Source organism: Carcharodon carcharias, chromosome 18 (assembly GCF_017639515.1).
Source record: "Carcharodon carcharias isolate sCarCar2 chromosome 18, sCarCar2.pri, whole genome shotgun sequence".
NCBI lineage: Eukaryota > Metazoa > Chordata > Chondrichthyes > Lamniformes > Lamnidae > Carcharodon > Carcharodon carcharias.
In genome coordinates this window covers 36,941,637-36,969,043 of record NC_054484.1, presented here as the reverse complement: position 1 = coordinate 36,969,043, position 27,407 = coordinate 36,941,637, and the positions used below count along the sequence as shown (strand labels likewise).

General features: G+C 42.5%; 1 protein-coding gene across 1 annotated transcript in view; it reads left to right on the top strand.

Annotated features, from left to right (window-relative positions):
* The window catches only part of LOC121290429 (NXPE family member 3-like), a 265,342-nt gene extending 251,056 nt beyond the window's left edge, over positions 1–14,286 (top strand). Inside the window, exon 5 of the mRNA XM_041210866.1 lies at positions 13,822–14,286. Coding sequence (XP_041066800.1) covers positions 13,822–14,156 — 335 coding nt within the window. The 3' untranslated portion in view covers positions 14,157–14,286. The remainder of the gene's footprint in view (positions 1–13,821) is intronic.
* Positions 14,287–27,407: the final 13,121 nt, after the last annotated feature.

Genomic DNA, 27,407 nt, shown 5'->3' with positions numbered 1-27,407 from the left:
GTTACTCATTGCATGATTCCCAGCCTTTGACCTGCTCTTTTAGCCACAGTATTTATATGGCTAGTCCAGTTCAGTTTCTGGTCAATGGTAAACCCCAGGATGTTGATAGTGGGGGATTCAGTGATGGTAATGCCATTGAATGTAAAGGGGTGATGGTTGGATTCTCTCTTATTGGCAATGGTCATTGCCTGGCACTTGTGTGACACGAATGCTACTTGCTGCTTGTCAGCCCAAGCCTGGATATTGTCTGGGTCTTGTTGCATTTGGACATGGGCTGCTTCAGTGTCAGAGGAGTCGTGAATGGTGTTGAACATCATGCAATCACCTGACCCGACTCTATTCCCCCTCCACCCGAACCCATCTGCAAACCCAACCTGACCTGGCACCCGCACCCCCCCCTCCACCCCATTGCTACCACAATGCCAACACCCTCCCACAGGGCCACCCCCACCTCCGACCTGGCTCCTCCCCCACCCCCCCCCCCCCCCCCCCCCCCCCCCCCCCCATCCCCTGCCGTGCCATCCCTCTCCTCCTGACCCAACCTCCCTCCCAACCTCTGACACCATCACCCCGGTATCTGACCACGCTTCCCCCCCCCCCCCCCCAACCTCCTACCCTCCATGATGTGCGGTGCCAATCTCACCACACCCCATCAATGTCCAACAGCTCCCCCCACCCCGATGTCTGATTCCCCCTGTTGTCCACTACTGCCGTTTAAAAAAAGGGGGCATGTCCTTCTTCAGTTCGACGGAGCTGGACTGCAACGCTGGACCACGGAGACAGCCACACTGCCTGAATTTCACCCAGCCTAAATCAGAAGGTCGGGCATGACAGGCACAGAGAAAATTTAGAGTAAGTAATTGGGCACGGAGTGGCAATCTGACACTGCCACTCCAAGGAAGTTATGGTCCATTGTTTTTCCCTTGGGTTTAGTATATAATAAACTTACTCTTTCTTATGCTCAAGAGAACCTGGTTTGATTGGCTCTTTATGAAAAAGTAAAGGCATTTATATTGGAAAAGACATTTTAAAAAGCCAACTGAGGGGCCTGAATAAAGGGGAGCTCACTCCACCTCACTCAGCCGTAACAAAATTGTAAGCTCGTATCCAAGATTGTTCCCGTTGGCTAACAGAAGAATTAGAGTGGGATAAGTAAATTGTTCCTTTTGAAAACAATTTAAAACCTGTAAAAGGTTTTCTTGGGTCTGTATTGCTAAAGCCTGAAAAATGTCCACATTTGATGCCAGTGCTTTTCTGGAACAGAAGGAAGTTAGTTTTGAAGGTTTAAGGGTTCTGCCCCTCGAAGTGATAGCCAGGCACTTAGAATTAGAGTTTCACTTGAAAGCTGTATGATGTATGATGTTAAAACGTGTGGCCAGAGAATTAGGTTGTGAACCTAAGTCAAGTGTAATTAAAGAAATAGAACTTGCGAGAATACAGCTGGAACAGAAACAAAGCGAGTTAAAACTTCAAGAATTAGAGAGAGGAAGCCTTCCAAAGAAGTCAGCAAGAAAGAGAGGAAGCTTCTCAAAAAAGTCAGCAAGAGAGAGAGGAAAGAGAAAAGGAAAGAGAAGGAGAAAGAGAGGAAGCTTTCCAAAGAAGACTATGTGAACTGGCTAAGGAGATAAAGGCAGCCAAGGCAAGCCAAAGGATCGTACACCCAAAAGGCCAGGGGCAGTCCAGAGAGGCTAAAAAGGCCACAGAAAGCCAGCAGGAATCTGCAGGAATACAAGGAGCTGAGAATGGTTCAAAAGCCCTGCAAAGGGGCAATGGAACCTGTAAGGGTTGAAGTAGCTAGGAAAGAGCCGACCAGTTTTAAAGAAGGCAAGGAAAAGCAGCAGAATTCTTCAAGGGTTCAGAGAGCTGGAGAATGTTCAGAGGTCCGAAAAGGGGCAATAGAGCTAGCGTGGGCTGGAGTAGCTAAGAAACAGCTGCTTGAATTTAAAAAGGTCAAGGTTACGCCTGTAGAGTTAAAAGAGGTCCAGGAAGGACCAGTGGAATATAAAACAGAATTTGGAATTTCAAAGAGAATTACCCAGAAAGTGGGTTAATGGATATGTTTTTCTCAAATAAATAGGGACCAGGGAAATTCCAAAGCAAGTAAAGAAAACACTGGACAGCCACTTGAAGTTAAAAGGGCCAAAGACAGGCTAGCAGAAGTACAAAGAGACATGGGAGAGGTTAAGGGAATGTTTCTTCCTAAATTGAAAGAGAAAGAGAGGAGAACCTACCCCAAAGCAGGCAACACGTGTGAAAACCATAAAAGGATACACCAGTGTGTAGAGTTATCTACAGGTAAATCAAGTAAGCAAGTTCAAATCCTAAACCTCAACAACTCAGCAGTGTAGAGGCAGAGTCCACTAACGGTGAGATACTAGAGGTGGGTTCAGTCACCGTGCTCTCTCTTGCTGACTTTTTTGAGAAGCTTCCTCTCTTTCTTGCTGACTTCTTTGGAAGGCTTCCTCTCTCTCTAATTCTTGGAGTTTTAACTCGCTTTGTTTCTGTTCCAGCTGTATTCTCGTAAATTCTATTTCTTTAATTACACTTGCCTTAGGTTCGCAACCTAATTCTCTGGCCACATGTTTTAACATCATACATCATACAGTTTTCAAGTGAAACTCTAATTCTAATTTACAATACCCTTCCACCATAGGAATCATGTTTGTAAAAGAGGAAGAGAGGGTTACCTACCCTAAAGCAGGCAATACGTGTGGTGGTCACAAGGGGAATAGCATGAAACTCATGCAGGGTTAACCACTGATAAGTAAGACCAAGTTTTAAACCTCAACCAGAACTGTGTTGATGGAAAATTCCCTAAAAGTGAAGCACCAGACACAAAACTGGAAGCCCTACAGGAGGTAAAAATCCAACTATAGTCCCAACAAGCTCTTAATAATGAGATTTGTAAAAGTCCCTGAGGTTAAGCAAATAGATTCATGGGTTACTGAGGTGGGCAAGGAATTATTAAACCTGACAAGAGCAGCTCAGCCCTACAGTCAAAGGAATTTGCACATTTGTGAAAAATGGCATTAAGATAGGGCCAGGGAGAAGCACAAGTCACCCCTGCAGGTAATACAGAACAGCCTGGCTGTGATTAACAACCTGGGAGCTGACCATCAGGGAAACCCATCAACCCTCTTAGATGATGCTTAATCCACAGTTACAGCAAGAGTTGGGCACAGGATTATGACAAACATGACTACCACCAGAGATACAGCCACTTCAGAACCCTGATACCAGCCTAATTTTTCAAATGAAAGTAACCAACCACTTGAAAAAAATAACGTGCGAGCAGGTTATCCAGGGCCTAATGCAGTCGTTAGAACTGATGGGATAATCCAGGCCAAGGCTAAGAGAATGAATAGGAGTGAATGTGTTTGTTGATTTATATATATATATATATATATATATATATATTATTTTGTAATGAAATGAGAGTGAATCTCATTTCATTTCCCTGTGAGAGGGAGGTGTCACAATCTATCTATAACTTCACCAAAACTAAGCTAACTAAAAACTAATTAACTAAAAACAAATTGAACTGTTTAAAGAGGACCTGTTCTCTTTAAAAAAAAAACAAGAAAAGTCATTGACCAAAGATGGCTACAACCAGTCACCTGATGTCCGGTATTATAAATTGACCACTTTTCTAGACAGTTTCTATATGGATTGCACTGCAGACCTACCCTGACACGTTGCATGGAATTTCACACCAGGGTGGGTGTTAGGGTCCACTTCAAAAAGGAACTCTTGAAAGGAAGGCATTAAAAATGCAAAGCGCTGGACTTTAATCAACAGTAATTCTGTCAAGACAATGAGATCTGCTAACCAGCCAGATACACCGACAAGGGCAAGATTCTGCCCATATATCATACCTACCTTTTCTTTTTTTACAGCAGCAATCAGACCTCAGAGAGCAATCCATTAGCCACACCCACCAACAAAAGAACACAGGTATTTAAAGGAGCCTTGCAGCTGTTAGAAATCAGTCCAAGCTTCATGTCAGTCACTGCTGCCACAGAGCTCATGACCCAAAAATTGTGTCTCGTGACCCTACTCTGGGTCATGACTCAGAGTTCGGGAGGCCCTGTTATAGTGGAAAGTTAATGGATGTTATTTAGACGCACTTCCAGAGGCATTTAATAAAGTACCTCATAAGAGAGGATATTAGCTAAAGCTACATGGGATATGCAGCACAGAAACAGGCCTTTTAGCCCAAACAGCCCATGCTGGTATTTATTGTTATGGGTAGCGGGGTGATGGTAGAATGGTTCTCCCTTTGTTCCAGGTCTCGGCCGACCAAGTGCTATAACTCTCAAGGACAGGCAAATGACAGGTTTTCTCATAGGTTTTTAAAAAGAATAAATGTTTATTACTCAACACCCAAAATCTGTACACAACATAACTCACTCACACAATCACACACATAAATACATGCACTGTCACAAGAAAAAGTGATTACAGAAAAGGTAACATGCACTTAGGTCTTAAAAGTCAAAAAATCCACTGTTGTACTTGGATAAAAGCAAAATACTGTGGATGCTGGAAATCTGAAACAAAAACAGAAAATGCTGGAAAAACTCAGCAGGTCTAACAGCATCTCTCTAACAGAGAGAAGCAGAGTTAACGTTTTGAGTCCGTATAACCCTTCTAGAAGAAAGGTCATACATAGATGCCGTCAGCCCTGCTGAATTTTTCCAGCATTATCTGTTCTGGTTGTGGCACTGCTGTACTTGCTTCTTTCAAGATGATGGCTTGAAACATTACATGCCTGTGATTCCCATTATGGTCCACTAAATAAATAGATGTTGGAGGTTTATGAAGTTGGCTTTGCAGTGGCTTACTGCTAGTAGCAGCAGGTTTCTCTGACTTCACTCCAGTCAAGTTGTAGTCAAACCCCTGCAGTGAAAACCTGGTTTGATTCTTCAAATAGGTAGGTAAAGGCCAGCCCAAATCCTTTGCCTCCCAATAGATTTTACGCAGGATCCTGTTCTTTTCCTGGTTTGGAACTCCTTTCTTTCTCTCCAAAACTGTGTCTTATTAAAAGCTCATTATCAAAAACCTGGTTTTTGTCATGTGACCATAGTATTTGCTTTTTCATTGTTCTTACAAATGGTTTCTGACAGTCTGGGCATTGACACACAATGGTGTTCCAGTTTTACCCATTATGTAACCTTGTGATAGAATGGATTCTTTTCATACCCAATCTTTGCAGTTCCACTCTGAAGCCAAGAAGTCTGCAAGTCCATTGCTTTTTTTATTCATTCACAGGATGTGGGCTTCGCTGGCTGGGCCTATTGCCCATCCCTTAAGAAGGTGGTGGTGAGCTGCCTTCTTGAACTACTGCAGTCCATGTGGTGAAGGTACACCCTCAATGGTGTTAGAAAGGGAGTTCCAGGGTTTTGATCCAGCGACAGTGAAGGAACGGCAATATATTTCCAAGTCACGATAGTGAGTGACTTGCAGGGGAACCTCCAGGTGATGGTGTTCCCATTTATCTGCTGCCCTTGTCCTTCTCGATGACATTGTTCATGGGTTTGGAAGGTGCTGTCGAAGGAGCCTTGGTGAATTCCTACCATCTTGTAGATGGTACAGATTGCTGCTACTGTGCGTTGGTGGTGGAGGGAGTGAATGTCTATGGATGTGGTGCCAGTCAAGCAGGCTGCTTTGTCCTGGATGGTGTCAAGCTTCTTCAGTGTTGTGGGAATTGCACTCATCCAGGCAAGTGGGGAGTATTCCATCACACTCCTGACTTGTGCCTTGTAGATGGTGGACAGGCTTTGGGGAGGCAGGAGGTGAGTTACTTGTCACACTATTCCTAGCCTCTGACCTGCTCTTGTAGCCACAGTATTTATATGGCTTTTGTAGTTCTGTTTCTGGTTGATGGTTACCCCCAGGATGTTGATAGTGAGGGATTCAATGATGGTAATGCCATTGAACATCAAAGAGCAATGGTTAGATTCTCTCTTGTTGGATATGGTCATTGCCTGACACTTGGGACACTAGAAACGAGTGAACTAGTTTCAGAAATTATTTGGACAATGGCAGCCATTTTTCCACCATGAAAGATCTGTTGCATTTTAATGCCTTCTCAATTAAGTGTCCCAAAATGTTGCTTGCATTTTAATGTCTTACCCAGACATGCAGACTAGCTTCCAGGGCCTTCTGTAGTTCCATGTATATTGGCAGAAAAGGAAAACGGCCACCTGACCTCTCAACTCCATTTTCTTTCAAAAGCAGAGTGTCCATTATCTATTTTGTTTAATAAGCGAAGTGTCAATTTTCCATAAGTCCGTGAGTCTATTTCTTGCATGAGCATGAGATATGCTCCTCCCATTTCTCTTCATCTAAATATACAGTTGTAACTTATATTCTCTTCTCCCTTACATGCTTGTCCAGCTTCCCCTTAAATGCATTTATGCGATTTTCTTCAGCCATTCCCTGTTGCAGCAAATTCCACTTTCTCTCCATTATTTGGGGAAAGACATTTCTTCTGAATTCCCTCTTGGTAACTATCTTATATTGATGGCATCTAGTTATGCTGTTCCCCACAAAAGGAAACATTCTCTCCATATCTACTTTATTAAAATATTTCATAATTTTAAATACCTCTATTAGGTCACTCCTCAGCCCTCTTTTTTCAAGAGAGAAGAAATCAAGCCGTCAATCCTTTCCTGATATGTACACCCACATATTTCTGGTGTCATCCTTGTAAATTTATTCTGCACCCCCCCTTCAGCGCCTCTATAATCTTTTTATAATGTGGTGACAGAAATGCCCGCAGCACTGTGAAGTCTGGTCTGGCCAAGGTTCTATACAGGTTTAGCATAACTTCCCTACTTCTATCCCTTTAGAAATAAAGCCTGGTGCCTGGTTGCCTTTACTTATTGCTCTGCAAACCTAAGGCATACCTTTTGGTGATTATTGTATTTGTACTCTGAGATCCCTTTGTTCCTCTACCCTATCTAGACTTGTACCTTCCAAGTAATAAGTAACCTCACTATTCTTCCTACCAAAATGTACTACCTCACATTTATCTGTGTCGAACTTCACTTGACAATTATTTGCCCAGTCTGCAAGTTTATTCATATCCACCAGTAATTTGTTGCAGTCCTTCTCAGTGTTGACTATCTCCCCAATTTGTTGTCATCAGCAAATTTAGAAATTGTGTTTTTGATTCTAAAGTCCAAAAATCAAATTGAAGCTCATGGAGAATCGAAGGAAAATTATCAACCTGGTTAGGAAACCGGCTGAGGGGGAAGAGACAGAGTAGAGAAAATGGGCAGGTAATCTAATTGACTGGATGTGATTCGTGTGTTCTGAAAGGATTTACGTTGGGTTCTCAACTACTGTATTCACCATTTTAGTTGGTGAATAGATCATGGAGTAGGAAGTCACATATCCAAATTTGCTGATGACACAAAGGTTTGGGACATTGTTACCAGCATAGATAGTAGCATAACACTACAAAGAACTATTGAAAGATTAAGTGAATACGCAAAACTGTGGCAAATGGATTTCAATTTGGCAAATGCGTGGTGATCCACTTTGGGCCTAAAAAAATGGTGAGCAGGGTACTTTCTAAATAATGAAAGGCTAGAAACATTGGTGGTCCTAAGAGGCTTGGGAGCCCAGATATATTGACCATTAAAATGCCATGAACAGGTACAGAATTGAATGGAAAAGGCTATGGAATACCGGCCTTTATATCCAGAGGAATCAATGCAAGGGCATAGAATTCATAGCTCAGAAATTCAAAGACATGGTTAGGCTACAATTGGAGTATTGTGAGCAGTTCTTGGCATCACACTTTAGGAAAGGTTTAGGAAAACCTATTTGGTTGACATGGTGTCACGATTGAATAGCTAGCAGTGTGTGCAAGCAGTGAGCTGTGGGTGTGAGGCTTGCAGCAGTGTTATGTGTGTGAGCCTGAGGTGAAGAATATAATGTAGACATGAGTCCCGATTGATAAAGATTACTGTTAGTTGCGTAATGGTGGTATGGTGGATTGAGCAAGGGCTGAGGCTAATGCTGCAGTTGGTGGGATATGGTATTTGAAAAATCAGTCACTAACCTTGACTGCTCCTATGAACTTGCAGCATAGCGTCCAGGTCCTTGGGACTGGATTCCTGGAATCGACCTCTGTGGCAAACTGTTTCCACTGCCTTCTCATCATCTGTCTGGATGTCCTTCTGTGCCCCTGAGGACACAGAACATCTCTCGTCCTTTCCACCTCCCCCACAAAGGCCTCCAGTGCAGCATCTGAAAACCTGGAAGCTGGCTTTTTTCCATGATCAGCCATTCTTCTCTCTTTCTCAGGTCAAATTCAGTTGCAGAATGAGCCCCAGGATCTCCTCCAGCCACAGCAGGTCTGGCAGCATCAACAGAGAAACAGAGTTACTGGTTGAGAATTCCACAATTATAAGCATTTTACACCATGCAGTAGTAACTGTGTTTCAGGGATAGTTTGGTACTGGAAGACTTAACGAGGACTAGGTGGATTAGTGCATACAATGGAAACAGCTCAAAGTTTACACTGTCATCCCTGAACTGTATTCCCAATGAAAATCCTCCTTGTTTTTCAATGTATTAATATTGTTACTTTAACTCTGTTGCTTCAATATTTCTGCTAATTTTGTTCACTTTCTTTCCCTCTTTTTTGGTCTATGGGTTGGAAGAGAAATCAAACAACAAATGTTTCCATTCTCCTCACCCACAGACTTTCTCTTCTCCCTCACAAATCTTTTCATTGCTGCTAGGTTTCTTTCAATGTTCCAAACTGAAATTCAAAGCTGCCTCACTTCCCATTCTCCATCTCCACAGGTCTTTCCCAGTCCTCAGTCCCTCAGAATCTTTAGCCTTAGGTTCAGATTCTACTACACACTTGAGCTTCAGTGTGTTTCTTCCTCACCCTCTGTATCCTGAGATTTCTATTTAGTTTTCTTCAGTTAACTGAGTGAAGTCTCATTGATAATGAGGGAGGTGGAGTTTGCCTCACTCACAGCAATATAGAAAAATGTTCTATGCCTTCGGTCTGTCTGCAAGCAAGACCCAGACCTCCCTGTCGCTTGCCATTTCAACACGCCACCCTGCTCTCATGCCCACATATCCGTCCTTGACCTGCTGCATTGTTCCAGTGAAGCTCAAGGCAAACTGGAGGAACAGCACCTCATCTTCCGACTAGGCACTTTACAGCCATCCAGACTTAACATTGAGTTCAACAACTTCAGATCATGAACACTCTCCTCCATCACCAACCCCTTTCCGATCCCCCTTTTTCCAATTATTTATAATTTAAAAATTTTTTTTTTACAGCTTTTTTTTCTCTTCCCTCCTATTTTTAAATTTATTTCGATCCATTGTTTCATCTCCACCTTTTAACCCATTTCGATCCCTTCCCCCCACCCCACCCGCACTAGGGCCATCTGCCACCAGCTTGCTTCCCTTAATATCACCATTAGCACATCCTTTAGATAATATCACCACCGTCAACACCCCGTTGTCCTTTGGTCTATGACATCTTTGGCAGTCTCTTCTTGGCCTCCACCTATCACTGGCCCCCTATTGTGTTCTACCTGTCCCCGCCCCCTTCTACCGGCTTATATTTCATCTCATTTCTCTACGTCTTAGTTCTGATGAAGGGTCATACGGACAAGAAACATCAACTATATCCCTCTCCACAGATGCTGTCAGACCTGCTGAGTTTTTCCAGGTACTTTTGTTAATGTTCTACTCCACCTGATTTTGGGAAAATCCACTCCACAATACAGTAAATAACCATTTAAAGCAGTGCTTTTAAATAGACAAACTCCAACACCCTCGCTCCAGTTATAATATAACATTTACACACAACAAAAACATATCTCATTTGGTTAGAGCCACAATAAATCTTTCATACATGAATAATTCAAAAATAAATAAATATTAAAGGCAATTAGAGAAAGCCAAGAGTTCTGATGATGTCATTTAGATTTTGAATCACATGATACCCAAATTTGGTTGGAACAGATCTAATACAGTTTTTACCTCTTTTTGGAAGGACACACATATGAAAGAAACACATCTAATTCATTCTTTGTTATGACTCACTCGGGTGTAAGTTAATTGGCAGCTAATGTGCTATTGTCATCTCCCAGGCATCCAGAAATTCCACATTGATGCCTGCGAACATCTTCCTCATCACTAAGTCCAGTTGGTAGGAGCATCACCCAGAAGGAAAAAACAGTTGGGAGCAGTATTCTTGTTTCCCAGTTTTTACTGGTTTTCCCTTCTGGGCGTCACTGTTGTACAGGCTGACATCTTGTGAATGGTCCTGAACGTTGGCTGTCTTTATCACAACCCCTATATCCGGACTCCTGCATATCAACTGTAGAATAGGCCCCTGATTCCCTGTAGTGTCCGGATATGTCGTTCTTCTGGAATGTGACTGAAATGGGGCCATATGGTGATGGCAATAACTGTGTCCTTTCCTCCTTTCATTTCATCCAGTTTATTTGAAATGTACGGAATTTCCAGGCTTGAAATTGGGTTGAATTGGAATGGGAGGTCATGAAGGCGGAAATCCATTGCGATGTTGTTTTCTGTGTCCACAGCAAGGTGAGGCATCACTAGAATTTCCCAGATCAAGGTTTTGAGACATAAAACAGAAAATATAACAGTACTTAACATGCTTAGCCATAATTTTGCTGATGCTAATATATGAAGGTTGGGGGAGGAGAATATCATTTCAATCGGAATCTCAGCAAAAATACAGGGAAAAAACGAGTTACTTGTATCCGGTGATTGGGAGGGAGGTTGGATCCAGGGACTGGAACCTGGAATTGGCTGAAAGGGCTGAGATGCCCAGTGGTAAAACTGCTGAGTGTGTTACCAACAACAAATCAGTTGTTTGAAAAAGGAGAGAAACATTTTTACTTGAATAGATAGGTGGGATTGCAATTGATTTTACAACATACAGATATTTATTTCCTTTTGCCTCAAAAATTATTTGTAAGTGCTCCCTGATGTTTCACTGAGCAACAGCACCACCTGTTGGAGCCCTGAGTCATTCCGATCTGGAAGTTTTCAGGTTCGAGTTTCTGTTGGGTTAGTTGATCTCAGCTGGAGGGAGAGAATGGGCACTATAATTAGCCTCTACGCCTTGAGCTGCAGAGGAGAGGAAAAAAAATGAAACAACCATGTCCATTGACTATTCAATAATGCCCCTGTGCTGGAAAGCTTATGTGCACTGGATTAAATAAAAACAGAAAATGTTGGAATAGGCAGCAGATTTGGCAGCATCTGGGAGTAAGAAACAAAGTTAACATTTCAGGTTGATGACCTTGATGCTGAGTATTTCCACAATTTTCTGTTTTTATTTCAGATTTCCAGCATTTGCAGTATGTTGCTTTCGGATGTGGCCACTGGGTGTTGTAGAGGATCATATGGGGTTTGCTTGTGATACCAATTACAGTTGGCTTCTCTTCTGTCTGTAACCTCAGGTGTCCCCCACGGATCTATCATTTTCCCGCTCCTATTTCTCATGTACATGCTACCCCTTGATAACATCATCCAGAAGCACAGCATTAGTTTTCACATGCACACTAACAGTATCCAGCTCCACCTCCCCATGATCTCTAGACTCCTCAACTGTCTCTAAACTACAGACTGCTTATCCGACATCTAGTACTGGATGAACAGAAATTCCCTCCAATTTTATATTGGGAGACTAAAGCAATTGTCTTATGTTCCCCTCTCCAAATTCCATTCCATAGCAATTGATTCTATTCCTCTCCCACCGGCTGTTCACAATCTTAATACCATATTTGACTCCAGAATGAACTAGTGATGACAGATCCTTGTTATCACTATGACCACATTTCCACCTTTGTTACATCACCCAACTTTACCTTGCCTCAGATCATCTCCTGCAGAAACCCTCATTCATGCTTTTGTTGCCAGTATTCCTGACTATTCCAATTCTCTGCTGGCTGGTCTCCCACATTTTACTCTCCATAACCTTGAGGTCATCCAAGACGCTGGTGCTCACTTGTGCAAGGTCCAGCTCACCTATCACCTTGCGCTCGCTGACTTACATTGACTCCTGGTAAAGAAACATCTCGTGGCAGAATTCCCAGCCTCTGACCTGCTCTTGGCTCATTGGTAACCCCCATTAAGTTGATAGTGGGGGATTCAGCGATGTTAATGCCATTGAATGTCAAAGGGAGTTTGTTAGATATTCTCTTATTGGAAATGGCACTTTTATGGGGTGAATGTTACTTGTGACTTATCTACCCAAGCCTGGATATTGTCCAGATCCTGCTGCATTTGGACATGGACTGCTTCAGTATCTGAGGAATCATGAATGGTGCTAAACATTGTGAAATCATCAGTGAACATCCTCACTTCTGATCTTATAATGGAAGGAAGGTCATTGGTGAAGCAGCTGAAGATGAGTGGGCCGAGGAACTCCTGCAGTGATGCCCTGGAACTGAGATGATTGACCTCCAACAACCACAACCATCTTCCTTTGTGCTAGGCATGACCCCAACCAGTGGAGAGTTTTCCCCCTGACTCCCATTGACTCCAGCTTTGCTCGGGTTCCTTGATGCCACACTCTGTCAAATGCTGCTTTGATGTCAAGGCCAGTCACTCTCACCTCTGGAGTTCAGCTTTTTTGCCTATATTTGAACCAAGGTCCGAGGGGAGGGCATTTAAGAATTAATCACATTGCTGTGGATCTGGAGTCACATACAGGCCAGACCAGGTAAGGATAATAGATTTCCTTCCCTGAGGGTATTTAGTGAACCAGGTGGGTTTTTGTGACAATTGACGATGGTTTCATAACAAAAACAGAATTACCTGGAAAAACTCAGCAGGTCTGGCAGCATCGGCGGAGAAGAAAAGAGTTGACGTTTCGAGTCCTCATGACCCTTCAACAGAACTTTTCTTTTCAAGAAAAGACGATGGTTTCATGGTCACCATTACTGAGGCTAGCTTTTTTAAAATGCCAGATTTAAAAAAAAATTGAATCTAAATTCCACCAGCTGCCGTGGTGGGATTTGAACTCAGAGCTTTAATCTGGATCTCTGGATTACCAGTCCTGTGATATTACCACAATGCCACTGCCTCCTTTACACTGCTTTTTTCCAGAGACACCCACAGGGCAATGGGGCTATTTCCCCAGAGCTGGGGTTCTGGCTCATGGACATGAGAGTGTAATCACATGCTGGTGGACCTACCGTCTGGGGACCAGACCTCCTCCGACTCACCTGTAGTTTAGACAGGGCCTGTGGGGTGTCCAGTTTATGTATGTCATCATGGGGAGGCAGTACACAGGGCTTGCTGATGAAGAGACTATGTCCTGGCAGGGACTTGCCTCTCTTTTTCACAATACTTATTCTGCTAACCGGTGGTAATAGCTGAAGGTGAGAGGTGAAAAGCAGACAAACAACTACGCGCCACCCACTACACTAACACACCTGATGCATTGCATCAGCCAGAGATATATTGATGTATAAATGTATACATGTACATAAAGTACAGGCACAGGCAGAAAGACAGTTTAGTTTATAGAGGTTCACAATGTGTAATAATTTTCCTCAGCAATTAAGAGCTAGCAAGTGAATAAAGACTTGTCTCCAGTGTTATATCCTTCACCAGCTGCCTATCCAAGTTTTAATCCAAACTTCCCTTCCAATGACAGGCCCTGGGTTTTATTTCTTTGTGCATCTTGTAATATTTCCTACATATCAGTAGCAGTTGCATTGTGTCTTAGCATGTTAAGTAATGTTATCTTTTCTGTTTTAGGTCTCCAAATTTTCAATCTTCACAATCCTAAAAATATTGGCCCTCACCTTGCTGTGGACTTGGAAAACAACATCATGGTAGAATATCGACCTCATGGCCCACCAATCCGATTCAACACTGTTTCGAGCCAGGACCTGCACTACGTTGCAAATGTACTGGATGAAATTAAAGGAGGAAAGGATACCGTTATAGGCATCACCTTATGGTCTCATTACAGCACTTTTCCAGTAGAAGTCTATATCCGAAGACTACAGAATATCCGGAGATCAATTCTACAATTGTTAGGCAGGAATCCGGATACAGTGGTTATGAAGACTGCCAATGTCCAGGCCCTTCCAGGAGAAGTCAGTCTGTACAATAGTGACTGATACTCCTACCAACATGATTTAGTGATGAGGAAAATGTTCACAGGCATCAATGTGGCATTTGTGGATGCCAGGGAAATAATACACACATGCACATGGATGCATATACACATACACACACACATGGATGCATATACACATACACACGCACACGGATGTATATACGCATATACTCTTACACTGGATGTACACACACACACGTGGGTGTATAAACACACACACGCGGGTGTATAAACACAGACACGCGGGTGTATAAACACACGCGGGTGTATAAACACACACACGCGGGTGTATAAACACACACACGCGGGTGTATAAACACACACGCGGGTGTATAAACACGCACGCCCGCGCGGGTGTATAAACACACACGCAAGCCCGCGCGGGTATATAAACACACGCATGCCTGCACGGGTGTATAAACACACACGCACGCCCGCGCGGGTGTATAAACACGCACGCGCGGGTGTATACACACGCGCACACACACGATTATATATACAAACACACATGGGTGTATATACATACACACACGCACGGTTGTATATACATGCACACGGGTGTATAAACACATACACGCAGATGTATAAACACACACACGGTTGTACATACACACACACACGCACGGTTGTATATATACACACACAGGTGTATAAACACACACACACACGGGTGTATATATACACACACACATATACAGACCCACGGGTGTATATACACACACACACACATGCATGGGTACATATGCAGATACACACAGGCTCGCACAATCAGAGAAAAAGACATAGGTACACACATGTATATAGGGGACACAAATACAGGTACAGTCACACACACACGGTAGAATTTTCCCCCTATTAGGGGGGGTTGTGCGGGGTCGGGCACGAACATGATCTGCATCCCCGATAGGGTCCGTGCCGCCATTTTACATGGGCGGGCCAATTAAGGCCCACCCAGCGTGACGCTCGCCCGGAAGCGCTGAGTGTTCCAGGCAGGGTAGGGGGTCCCTGAGTCGGGACTGCGTTCTTTCGTGCTTGCGTGTGAAAGAGAGCAGAAATCTCCCTGGGGCACAGAGGTGCCTCAGGGAGATTAGTTTTAAGTTTTAACAGTTCAATAAAGTGTTGTAAAAAATTTTTACGACATGTCCCCTCATGTGAAACTGTCACATGAGCTGGGACACATGCATTAATTTTAATAAAAATTTTTCTGAAGACTTTAAATCATTTGTGAAACCTCATCCCACCCGTGGATGAGGTTCCATGAAAAATGTGAAGGCCGCCTGGGCTCTTCACCTTAAGGCTGGTTGGGCAGCTTTCTCAATAGGTTTAATCAGTTAATTAATGGCCTTAACAGGCCTTTGACAGGTCGGTGGGTGCACAGCTGCATGCCCACCAAACTAAAAATCTAAATGATGCGCGGTGACATGGGGACACACCCCGACATCACCGCGCGTCATTTTACACCTCGGTGAGCAGGCCCTACCCCCGCTCACCAAGCCGAAGATTCAGCCCAGAGATACAAAACTCACTGATGAACACACACACACACAACACAGATTACACATAGACACAGAGACACCTTAGCATATTACCTGCTACATAAATTACACCCCAGCCGACTCATTATAAAGAATAAAATAGATGTGGTTCTTTCATATTTGTGTCCTTCCAAACCGAGATAAATACTGTACTGAATCTGTTCCAACCAAACTTCTGTTACCATGTAATTTAAAATCTGAATGATGACATCAGTACTGTTATGGCTGTGTAACTGCTTTTTTAAACATGACTGACAACTCTCTTTTTAAAACAAATGATGACTTTTGAATTATTCAAGTGTGGGAGTATTAATGGTTGTTGTAACCAAATGAGGATTTATTTTTTTCTGTGTACAAATATTCCATTATAACTGGAGCAAGGGTGATGGAGTTAGTCTATTTAAAAGCGCTGCTGCTCATGGCGATTGACTGTATCGCTGAGGGGATTTTCACAAAGCAAGGTGAAGGCAAACTCCACATCCCTCATTATCAATGGGAATTCATGTCAGTTAAGTGAGAGCCGAGGATTTGAGAGTGAAGAACGAATGCACTGAAAGCCAAGGATGCAGTAGACTTTGAACTTAAGACCAAAGATTCTGAGAGAAAGAGGACTTGGGAAGAGGCATGGAGATTGAGAATGAGAAGTGAGGCAGCTTTGGCGTTCATATTGGAACAGTGAAAGAAACCTACAAAGAAAGAAAAGATTGGTGAAGGAGGAGATAAAGTCTGTGGGTGAGGAGAATGGGAACATTTGCTGCTTTTCTCACCTACAGGTGCAAAAACAAGGAAAGAAAGTGAACAAAATGAGTGTGTGACCATAAAATAAGCCACTAACATGGCCGAACCAATATATTCTTCTCCATCAGTCCTCATAGCAAAAATGCTTGAATACTGAGGTAACCTGGTCAATGTTTTGTTTTTTTGGATATGGTGTTCCTATTGTTTTTATTGGAGATAACCTATTGGCATTGATAGGGGAATAACTAGATGTGAAAGACAGAGACTTAGGAGATGTTTACGTACTGAAATTGACAGGAAATTACTTATGGTGTCCTCAGGGAGCAGTACTGGAGCTGAAGCTTTTCACTATAATTATAAATCACTGACATGAAGGAATTGTGATGATCCATATGCTTTGGAAAAAGCCTGTATTTTCCTTTTGTGCAATGTCCCCTTTAATTCCAAATTGAAACTGGAGTGTATTCTGTAAGTCGACTTCCTAGCAGGCAGTTTGGTTCCAAGAAATGCCCACCTGATATGAGGTTGCCAGAAGGATGGAAAGCAGAGGATAAACAGAAAACCAGTTGCAGTAGTGCCAGGTTCCAGCTTGCCTTGTGGTAGATAGTTTGGAACACAGAATTCAAGCAAGAGGAAGCAAGCAAAGCTCTCTATGAATAAATCTGTTTTCTATTTTGTAGTGAGAAGAGAATACAACTGGTCTCGGAGCCTGCAATTCAGAACAGATCCTGGCTTTTAAGCAGATCTCTGTGAATAGAGAAGGAACTTCATTATTGTGTGTGTTATACAGCTGGAAAGGACAGAGAACTGGAGACTGGGAGAGCAGGGGATCGTGGATTAGACAAGACCTACTGCTGCTGTTTCAGTTTTGCTAGAGCCAAGCAGAATGTTTAAAGTGGCCAGAGAAGGAATTCTCTAGGGATTCTGTGCCATCAGAACTGTCGCGATCTGAGTGAGAGAGGGTTTGTGGAAATGCGCCTTGTCAGCATTAACCATATCTGGAGACCTCGGATAGAATGTGGCTGCTGGTGAAAGCAAATTGAGTGAGAAGTGAGAAATCCTACGTGCCAGAGGCCCAGTTGGAAAGACTATGAGGTTGCACATGGGAAGTGATATGAGTGCTTGTAACAACGTGAAGCATATCTTTGTTGTATGAACTACAGTAAGTCCCCATTGTTGGCTCACTTAACATTATTTCTTTAACGTCATTAATAAAATAGTGGCAAAATATCCGTTTAATGTTGCCAGTTTCATTATAACGTGGTTTGCCACAGACTTCCTTTTCTGTGGCCTGCATGCACCCTTGACCTTTCCACCAGCACTTCCACATTTGCCCTCAGTCTCTCTTCACACTTCTCCCAACCTTGCCTCCCAGACTTGTTTCCTGCCCTTGCTTCTCTCCCCTGCTTCCTGCTCTACCTGCCCTTGTCTCCCGGTCTTGCTTCATGGCCTTGATTCCCAGCCTTGCTTCCTGCCCTCTGTTCTTACGTTAGTCCCCAGGGTCTGTTGTTCAGCTGCTCCCTTCTCCTAGTTCCTGGCTCCCCTTTTGAACCCACATTGAAGTCCTCGCTCCGTCTAGTGGCCAAAGTTGGTCAGTGCCGGTAGCTGTGGGACTTCAGCTGCTACTGTCATTGACAAACCTCTGCCACTAGATGGAGACTGATCAATCTAAATGTATTGTACAGTGAGTGCAATTTTTAAAACATTTTACATTTATTTTATATTTAGTTATGTATGTTATTTAGCAACTTATTTCAGCTAGGAATGCACAGTTCTGCACATTTATATTACAGTATTTCAACTTGTACATTGATTTCGTAAGAAATTAGGGCCTTGAAGAAGCTTGTATCTTCTGCATAGTATAGAACCCGTATGAGATTAGCTAATACAGCATTGATTCTCCCTCTCTGGAAATGTCAGAGTTACTTGGATCTGGCTTCCATGTTGATATTCCTCAATTGGTAAGATGGTGCCCCCTTATCCATGTAAGTGTTTAGAAAGGGCCAGGAAATAACCCTCAGCATGATGTGAACTAAAAGCCTGACGTTGAGCAGGGTGACAGACAGGGGAGGAGGTGACAACCCTGACATTTTGCGCCCCTGTCCTGTATCCATTGATGATAAGGGTTTGAATAAGGGATCGACTCTGGGTAAGCTACCAGTCCCCAGGAAAAGGTTAACAAGTGCTCAGGGACTGGGGCAGTCCTTGTCAGATGGCAGTGCTTGTCAGGCCTTCTACAGATGGAGGATGGACCGGAGGAGGAGGAGGAAAACCGAGGGAAGAGTTCCCTATCACTTTGACTAGAGAGCAGAATGCTGCTTTCACAAGCTACTGAAATCAGCACACTCTGTGCCAACCATCCATTCATCTTCTGGGATCAGTGAATCACTCTCAACTCTCACGGGTCATATGCTCCATCTGCCTAATTAATTAATGCATCATATCTAAACTGTTGCTTCTGAATAAAATATCTTAAAATTACATACGAATAGCTAACAGCCTAACTTAGGCAGCTGTGGCTCTGTGGCTTATAGACTGGTGTCAAAATTGGGATCCATAGTACTCGAGGTGTCATTAGAATTTGAGAAGCAATAGTCTTAGGTTGCGATTCAATGCATGGAGTAGTTATCAAGTGAAGCCAGCGACCACAATTGCGTTGGCACATGTTGGGGAATGATTGATAGAGAATTTGACTGCGTAAATAGGCAGGCCTGGAGTGAGAGATAAGCTGGAAGATGTAGAAGAGTGCAATGGAGATTACAAGTGCATCTTTGTTGGACTTTCTAAAAAGATTCTGAAAGGAAAGATTAAACTGAAAGTAACCCAGGTTGATCTATGGTGCATGTGTATTTGCCTTACAGCTGAATAAAAAGTACGAATAGTTCAGGGAGCAGTTCAGTAAGTTACAAAAGGAGTTGACCCATTCAATCAGTTATAGTGGGAACAGGAGGCACATGATGGAGCACGTTATACAAGATAAAAAGCCTGGCCAAACACTAGAACCCATGAAGGTTGAAGTGACTTAATGTCATTGTATCAAAAAACATTAGTTGAGAAACACTACTTGTCTGACATCCAACCCTGGCTGAGAAGGGCCAACTAAATATTGGGAAGAGTAAAGCCATTGTCTTCTCTCCCCGTCACCATATCCATTTCTCTCCCTTATCACCATCTGAATCTGAACATGACCATTCACAACCTTGATATCCTACTTGACCCCGAGATGAACATCCAACCACATAACCACTCCATCACCAAGAACACTTAATTGTACCTCGGTAACATCATCCATGTTAACCCCACTTAACACTCATCTATGCCTTTGTTGCCTCTTGACTGGCTATTCCAATATTTTGCTAGCTGGCCTCCTGTATTTCCCCCTCCATAAATTTGAACTTTATTTCAATCAGTCGCCTTGTTTTTTTGTGTTACCATGTCTTGATGAGGTTTTGCTTATTCTACAAGTGACTTGAGATAGTCAGTATATAGTTTTCTCTTGAAACTATTTATTAAAAGCAAATTACAAAGATCTTATGATGAGTACATGGTGTTCAGGACACAGACTGTTCTGCACCTTGCTCTCTTGGAGCCTCGTGGTCATCTCACTTAAATTAGGAGAGATAAACACAAGAGGTCATGGCTTTAGGGTGAAAGGGGAAAGGTTTAGGGGGAACATTAGGGGGAACTTCTTCACTCAGAGAGTGGTGAGAGTGCGGAACGAGCTACCATCTGACCTGGTAAATGCGGGCTCACTCTTAGGTTTTAAGAATAAATTGGATAGATACATGGATGGGAGAGATCTGGAGGGTTATGGACTAGGTGCAGGTCAATGGGACCAGCGGAATAATATTTCGGCACAGAGTAGAAGGGCCGGATGCCCTGTTTTCTGTGCTGTAGTGTTCTATGGTTCTATGGTCATGCTTACATCATCGTAAGCATCATTGTCTGATTAACATAATCATTAATCCTTTACTCTACATCTGTCCTTCCCCCAAGAATGATCTTGAAACTGTTACATTTATTTGTTGAACTATTCACATTACATTCCCAGCACCTTCCCCCCCACTCCTCCCCCTCGCCAGGTCACTGTCACCAAAGGCTTCAATCTCCAACAGTGTTCACTGCTCTCTTGGGGGATGTGTCGGACATCTGTGTTCCCAGATCTTCTTCCCATATTGGTGGAGTGGGACAGCAGCTTCTCACGACTGTCGATTCATTGGACTGTGGCTCTTACAGCAACCTGATCACAAAGGGTTTGAAAACCAATCAAGGAGACACTGGCTCAAGAGAGAAATCTTCAGAACTCAGACGATCACAACTCCTTGAAAAGGGAGAGAACAAACTAACATTCTTGCTGTAATCTTCTTCTGCATTGCACACTGGGGAAAGGCTTGAGAAAATGAAGCACTTTCAGCTCCTCTGAGGAACTTTGCAGCTGTAACACTCACTGCTGCTGTGATGGTGAAAGAAGTATTCAATACCTGAGAAATGACTGAATTTTGGTAGATGAAAAGAAGAATGAAAAACATCCTGAAGGCATTTCAGGATACGAAGAAAAGAAGACTTTGTCTACTGCACTCAGGTAGGATTTTCACTGTCTGTAGGTAGTGGTATCATTTCCACTGTAGGCAATGGGATCATGATGTCAGCATGAGAAACTAGGAGGGCCACATCTTCAACAATGGAATAAACCACTGGGCCAGGGTCTCTATGAAATTCCTGCAGAATACTCTTCAGGTGTAGAAGCTCTGTAGTTCAGGCCTCTGCTTCTTCTTTACTGATGGAAGGTTTGGGTGTATCCATTACTTGTTGGTGAGATTCAAGTGTGAGCTGCAGTTTACATCCATACAAATTAATAAACTCTGAACTTTCTCTATTGGTTTGATCCAACTTGGAGTTGAGGATCTCGTTCTCCCTGGACAGCTCACTGCTGTCAGCCTGCAATAGTTGATGCATGACATCGATGGGCTGAGTGGAATAAGTACACAAATTCACCTCTTTGTTACCATCTTCAACATCTTCAGCTCCTCAAGAAAGACAACAGAGACTTCAGAAGCATTGGCAGTGGAGCTAAAGAGCATAGTAAGATCTAGGACCTCTTATTCTAACAAATCAACTGCTTCTGCAATGGCTTCACCCTCCTGAACTCTGTCAGGAAAGAGCCAACCAAGGTATAGAGGCTTCTCTAGAGGATGGTCACCATCTTTTTCAGTGCCTCTTGTTTCCATCTCTTCTAGCCTGTCTTCGAAGAGATGTGAGAGATCTGCAATATCCTCCCTGAGGTCCAATGGATGAAGTTCCTGCAATTCTTGATCTCTGCACTCCTCCAATTCTGCCCTCTTATTTAACACGGATTTAAATCATTCCAACATTGACCATCATACCTTCAGAAGGATGGACTCTGAAATTGCCACTCTAAACCTCTCTGCATCTCTAACTCTCTTCTTTAAAATACTCCATAGGACTTATCACTTTGACCAAGCTTTACATCACCTATCCTAATTTTTCCTTATAAGGCTCAGTGTTAATTATTTTTGATAACGTTCTTGAAGCACCTTGAGATTTTTTATAAACACATCATACAAATGCACATTGTTGTTGTTGATGTGCAAGTTTATCCAGTTAGGACCCATAAAGATAAATCACAGTATTCCCTAAACACTGAGAAGCTAAGAAATGTGGATAATCGAAGAGATTTAGGGGGTGTAGTACAGAAACCATTAAAAGTTAGTGGACAGATGCAAAAACATAAGAAAATGGCTAATAGAATGTTAGCCTATATCTCAAGGGGGCTGACAAATCTTCAACTTCAATCCATCTTCCCACACTATCCCCAATACCGTTGATTCCTTTTGTTTCCGAACATCTACCAATCTCTGGGCTAGAGAATTCCAAAGAATCTCAATCCTCAAGTGAATAATTTTCTCCTCATCTCATCCCAAAATAGCCGACCGATTATTCTGAGTCATGACCCCTAGTTCTAGGCTCTCCAGCCAGGGAAACACCCTCCCTACATCAACCCTATTAAGCCACTGGAGAATTTTATATTCTTCAATGAAATGGAGTATAATGTGGGAAAATGTGAGTTTTTCCCCTCTGACAGGAAGAATAGAAAAGCAGAACATTATTTAAATGGAGAAAAATGGCAGAATGCTGCAGTGCAGAGGGATCTGGGTGACCTTGTACATGAATATCAAAAAGTTAACATGCAGGTACATCAAATAATTAGGAAAGCAAACAGAATGTTGGGGATTGAGTGTAAAAATAGAGAAACCCTTGTTGTACAAGGCATTGGTGAGATTGTCCCAAGATTACTGAGTATAGTTTTGGTCTCCTTGCTTAAGAAAGGATATAATTCCATCAGAAGCTATTCAGAGAAGGTTCACTCCACTGATTCCTGAACAAAGGAGTTATTTTATGAGGAAAAGTTGGACAGTTTGGGACTGTATCCGTTGGAGTTTAGAAGAATCAGGGATGATCTTATTGAAACAGTTAAGATCCTGAGGGGAATTGAAAGGGTGGATGCTGAGAGGATGTTTTCCTTTATGGGGGAATCTAGATCAAAGGGACACAATGTAAAACTTAGGGATTTCTCATTTAATTCTGAGATGAGAATTCTTTTCCTTCAGAGAGTCATTACTCTGCGAAATTTTCTTCCATCCAGAATAGTGAAGGCTGGTTTCATGAATATATTCAGGACTGAGTTTGATAGATTTTTGATCTATAAGGGAGTCAAGGGTTATGGGGAGCAGACAGCAGAATGGAGTTGAGGCCACAATCAGATCAGCCATGGCTGAACAGACTCAAGAGGCTGAAAGGCTTAATCCCCCTCCTAATTCTTGTGAGGCTGGATAGGAGAACTGGAATGTGCCAGAGTTTAAGTGGACAAGATTTCACAGGTGCTTTTGCTGTGTTTATTAAAAAGTTAACATGGTTATGTCTATTTCTGAAGCATTTCTCAAAAGGGAATGCCTGGTAATTCCCTTTTTTAAAGGGAAAGAGAAAAGGACAAGAGAGGAAGAGAAACTTTGAATTCTAGGGAGGAAATTTGATCTCAACAAAGCAAAGCTGAGATTGCATGAACAATGGGTAAGAGGGAAACTTGACCAAGATTCAGATTTAACTCCTGATTTTGATTTGTCAAGAAATATCTGCCCAGTGTCTAAATTCAGTGAAGAAGGAGTTGTGATGTATTTTGTGTCACTTGAGAAAATTGCTAATTGTCACAATGTCCTAAGGAAAGCTACATGGTCATATTGCAAAGCGTGTTCATGGGGAAAGCATTCAGACGTGTATTCATCACTTTCAGATGTGCAGTCTAGTGATGGTGAAACTGTGAAGAATGCTGTTCTCAAAGAGTTAGTGCCAGAAGCTTAAAGGCAAAAGCTTAAAAATCTGAGGAAGAAGCAATCAGATTTTTGTGGAATTTGCTAGAGTAAAGGAAATTATATTTGATAGGTCCTAAAGGGCTATGAAGATTGAGACAGATTTTGAAAACCATGCTAATAGAAGAATTTAAAATAGAGCACCTTCAGGAATAAAGTCCCACCTTGGCAACTATAAAGTTTCTAAGATAAGGGGGGCTGCAATTATGGCTGATGAATGTGGGTTGTCTCACAAACATGTGAATAGCAGCAGACCTTTGTTTGCAAACCTGCATAGAAACTGAAGAGATAAGAGATCTGATAATGAGTTGAATACTGGTTACAGTGAGGAAGATAGCACAATGAAAAGACCAATATTCCTCAGAGTAGTCCATCCGGGTCCTGATGGACTTCAGCCTAGGGTCATAAACAAGGTGACAATTGAGGTATTAAATGCGTTGGTGTTAATTTTCCAAAATTCACCATATTCTGGACAGGGCCCATCAGACTGGAAAGTAGAAACTATAACCCCTCTATTCAAGAAGGAAGGGAGGCAGAAAACAAGAAACTATAGGGCAGTTACTTGATGTCTGTAGTGGGAAAGTGTTACAATCGATCATTAAGGAGATTATAGCTGGGCACTTTGAAAAACTCAAGGTAATCTGGAAGAGCCAGCATGGTTTTGTGAAAGGGAAATCATGTTTAACCAGTATACTGGAGTTCTTTGAAGGAGTAATATGCGCTGTGGATAAAGGGAAGCCTGTAACCGTGCTGTACTTGGATTTCCAGAAGGCATTTGATAAGGTGCCACATCAAAGGTTATTGCGAAAGATAAAAACTCATGGTGTAGGGGGTAACATATTAGCATGGATAGAAGATTGGCTGGCTGGCAGAAAACAGAGAGTATGCATAAATAGGTCTTTTTCTGATTGGCAGGATGTGGTGAGTAGGGTCCCCCAAAGGTCTGTGCTGGGGCCTCAACTTTTTACAATTTAAATCAATGACTTGGGTGAGGGGAGCAAAGGCATGGTACCTAAATTTGCAGATTTCACAAAGATAGGAAAGTAGGATGCGAAGAGGACATAAGAAGCTTGCAGATGGATATAGATAGGTTGAGTGAGTGGGCAAAAATCTGGCAGACGGAGTATAATGTGGGAAAATGTTAAGTTGTTCATTTTAGCAAGAAGAATAAATAAAGAGTATTATTTAAATGGAGAACGACTGCAGAATTCTGAGGTGCAGAGGGATCTAGGTGTTCCAGTGTATGAGTCACAAGAAGTTAGTATGTGGGTACAGCAAGTAATTAAGAAGGCTAATGGAAACTATCCTTTATTACAAGAGGGATTGAACATGAAAGTAAGGATAAAAACAAAAAACTGTGGATGCTGGAAATCCAAAACAAAAACAGAATTACCTGGAAAAACTCAGCAGGTCTGGCAGCATCGGTGGAGAAGAAAAGAGTTGACGTTTCAAGTCCTCATGACCCTTCAACAGAACTGATTGAATATTAGAAGAGGGGTGAAATATAAGCTGGCTTAAGGTGGTGGTGGGGGGTGGAGAGAGAAGTGGGGGGGTGGTGGTGGTGTGGTTGGAGGGACAAGCAAGCAGTGATAGGAGCAGATAATCAAAAGATGTCACAGACAATGGAACAAAGAAGTGTTGAAGGTGGTGATATTATCTAAATGAATGTGCTAATTAAGAATGGATGGTAGGGCACTCAAGGTACAGCACTAGTGGGGGTGGGGTGGAAAGGCTAGCCCGGCATACAAGATTTAAAAATAATGGAAATAGGTGAGAAAAGAAAAATCTATATAAATTATTGGAAAAAACAAAAGGAAGGGGAAAGAAATGGAAAGGGGGTGGGGATGGAGGATGGAGTTCTGTTCTGTTGAAGGGTCATGAGGACTCAAAACGTCAACTCTTTTCTTCTCCACTGATGTTGCCAGACCTGCTGAGTTTATGAAAGTAAGGATGTTATTCTTCAGTTATACAGGGCATTGGTAAGACCGTATCTCGAATACTGTGTGCAGTTTTCGTCTCCTTATTTAAGGAAGGATGTAAATACGTTGGAGGTGATTCAGAGCAGGTTTACTAGATTGATACCAGGAATGAGTGGGTTGTCTTATGAGGAAAGGTTGGATAGACTGGGCTTGTTTCCACTGGAGTTTAGAAGAGTGAGGGGTGACCAGTGACCATAAGTGCCCAGCCATAACCTCCTTAATGATCGATTCTAATAACTTGACGTCTGTTGTGGAGAAGTTAACTGGCCTATAGTTTCCTGTTTTCTGCCTCCCTCCCTTCTTGAATAGAGGGGTTATATTTGCTACTTTCCACTCTGATGGAACCTTTCCAGAATCTAGCGAATTTTGGAAAATTAATACCAGCACATCGACTACCTCATTAGCCACCTCTTTTAAGACCCTAGGATGTGGTCCATCAGGACCCAGAGACTTGCCAGCCCGCAGATCCTTCAATTTACTCAGTACTGTTTTCCTAGTGATTTCAATTTCACCAAGTTCCTTTCTCCCGTTCACCACCTGATTTGCAGCTATTACTGGAATGTTTTTTGTATCCTCTATAGTGAACACAGAAGCAAAATATTTGTTCATTTCTTCTGCCATTTCCTTATTATCTACTATTAACTCCCCACTGTCACTCTCTAGAGGACCAATGCTCATCTTACTTTTTTTCTTTTTAAATACCTGTAGAAACTCTTGCTATCCATTTTTACATTTCTAGCTACCTTCCTCTCATACTCTAATTTCTTTCTCCTGATTAACCTTTTAGCCTTTCTCTGCTGTTCTTTATATTCTGTCCAATCATCTGTCCTGCCACTCATCTTTGCAGAGTTGTATGCTTTTTCCTTAAATTTGATGCTTCCCTTAACTTCTCTAGTTAACCACTGAATTTTTTGTTATAGTAGGAATGTACTTATTCAGAATACTCTGAACTATCCCATTAAAATGTTTGCCACTGCTTCTCTGTTGATCTATCCTCTAGCCTAGTTTCCCAACTCATTTCAGCTAGCTCAACTTTCATCCCCATATAGTTGCCCTTATTCAAGTTTAAGATACTAGTCTTAGACCCACTGTTCTCCCTTTCAAATTGGATGTAAAATTCAATCATATTGGGGTCGCTGCTACCTAGCAATGCCTTTACTCTGAGGTCATGAATTAATCCTGGCCTAAAGACGTGAAAAAAAAACACTAACTGTGCATGTGGCCATTCTCCGGCTGCCAGATGCACAGGAGTCACCAGAAAGGAAAAAAAACGCAACCTTCACATGTGTGACCATTCTACATCTAGCGCATGCACAGAAACCCCAAAGATCGTTGGGAACCACGACTCTGATTTAAACTTAAGGTTTTTTTTCTTGGAGGCTCTTCACACTATTTGTACTGCTAACTCTGGAAATTATTATTCCAACCAACATTGGACCAGATCTTCCAGTCAGTGATGATTCTGGGTGCATTACCACTGTCCATGAAGAATCCTGCGCCCGGACCTTTTAGCACTTTTTCAGTCAAGACTTCTGATCCTGGCTGCAGCAGCAATGGGTCAGTGCAGCCTCTCAAGGGGAAGACCTGTGAGCACAGGAGAAGATGGGTGAAGAGA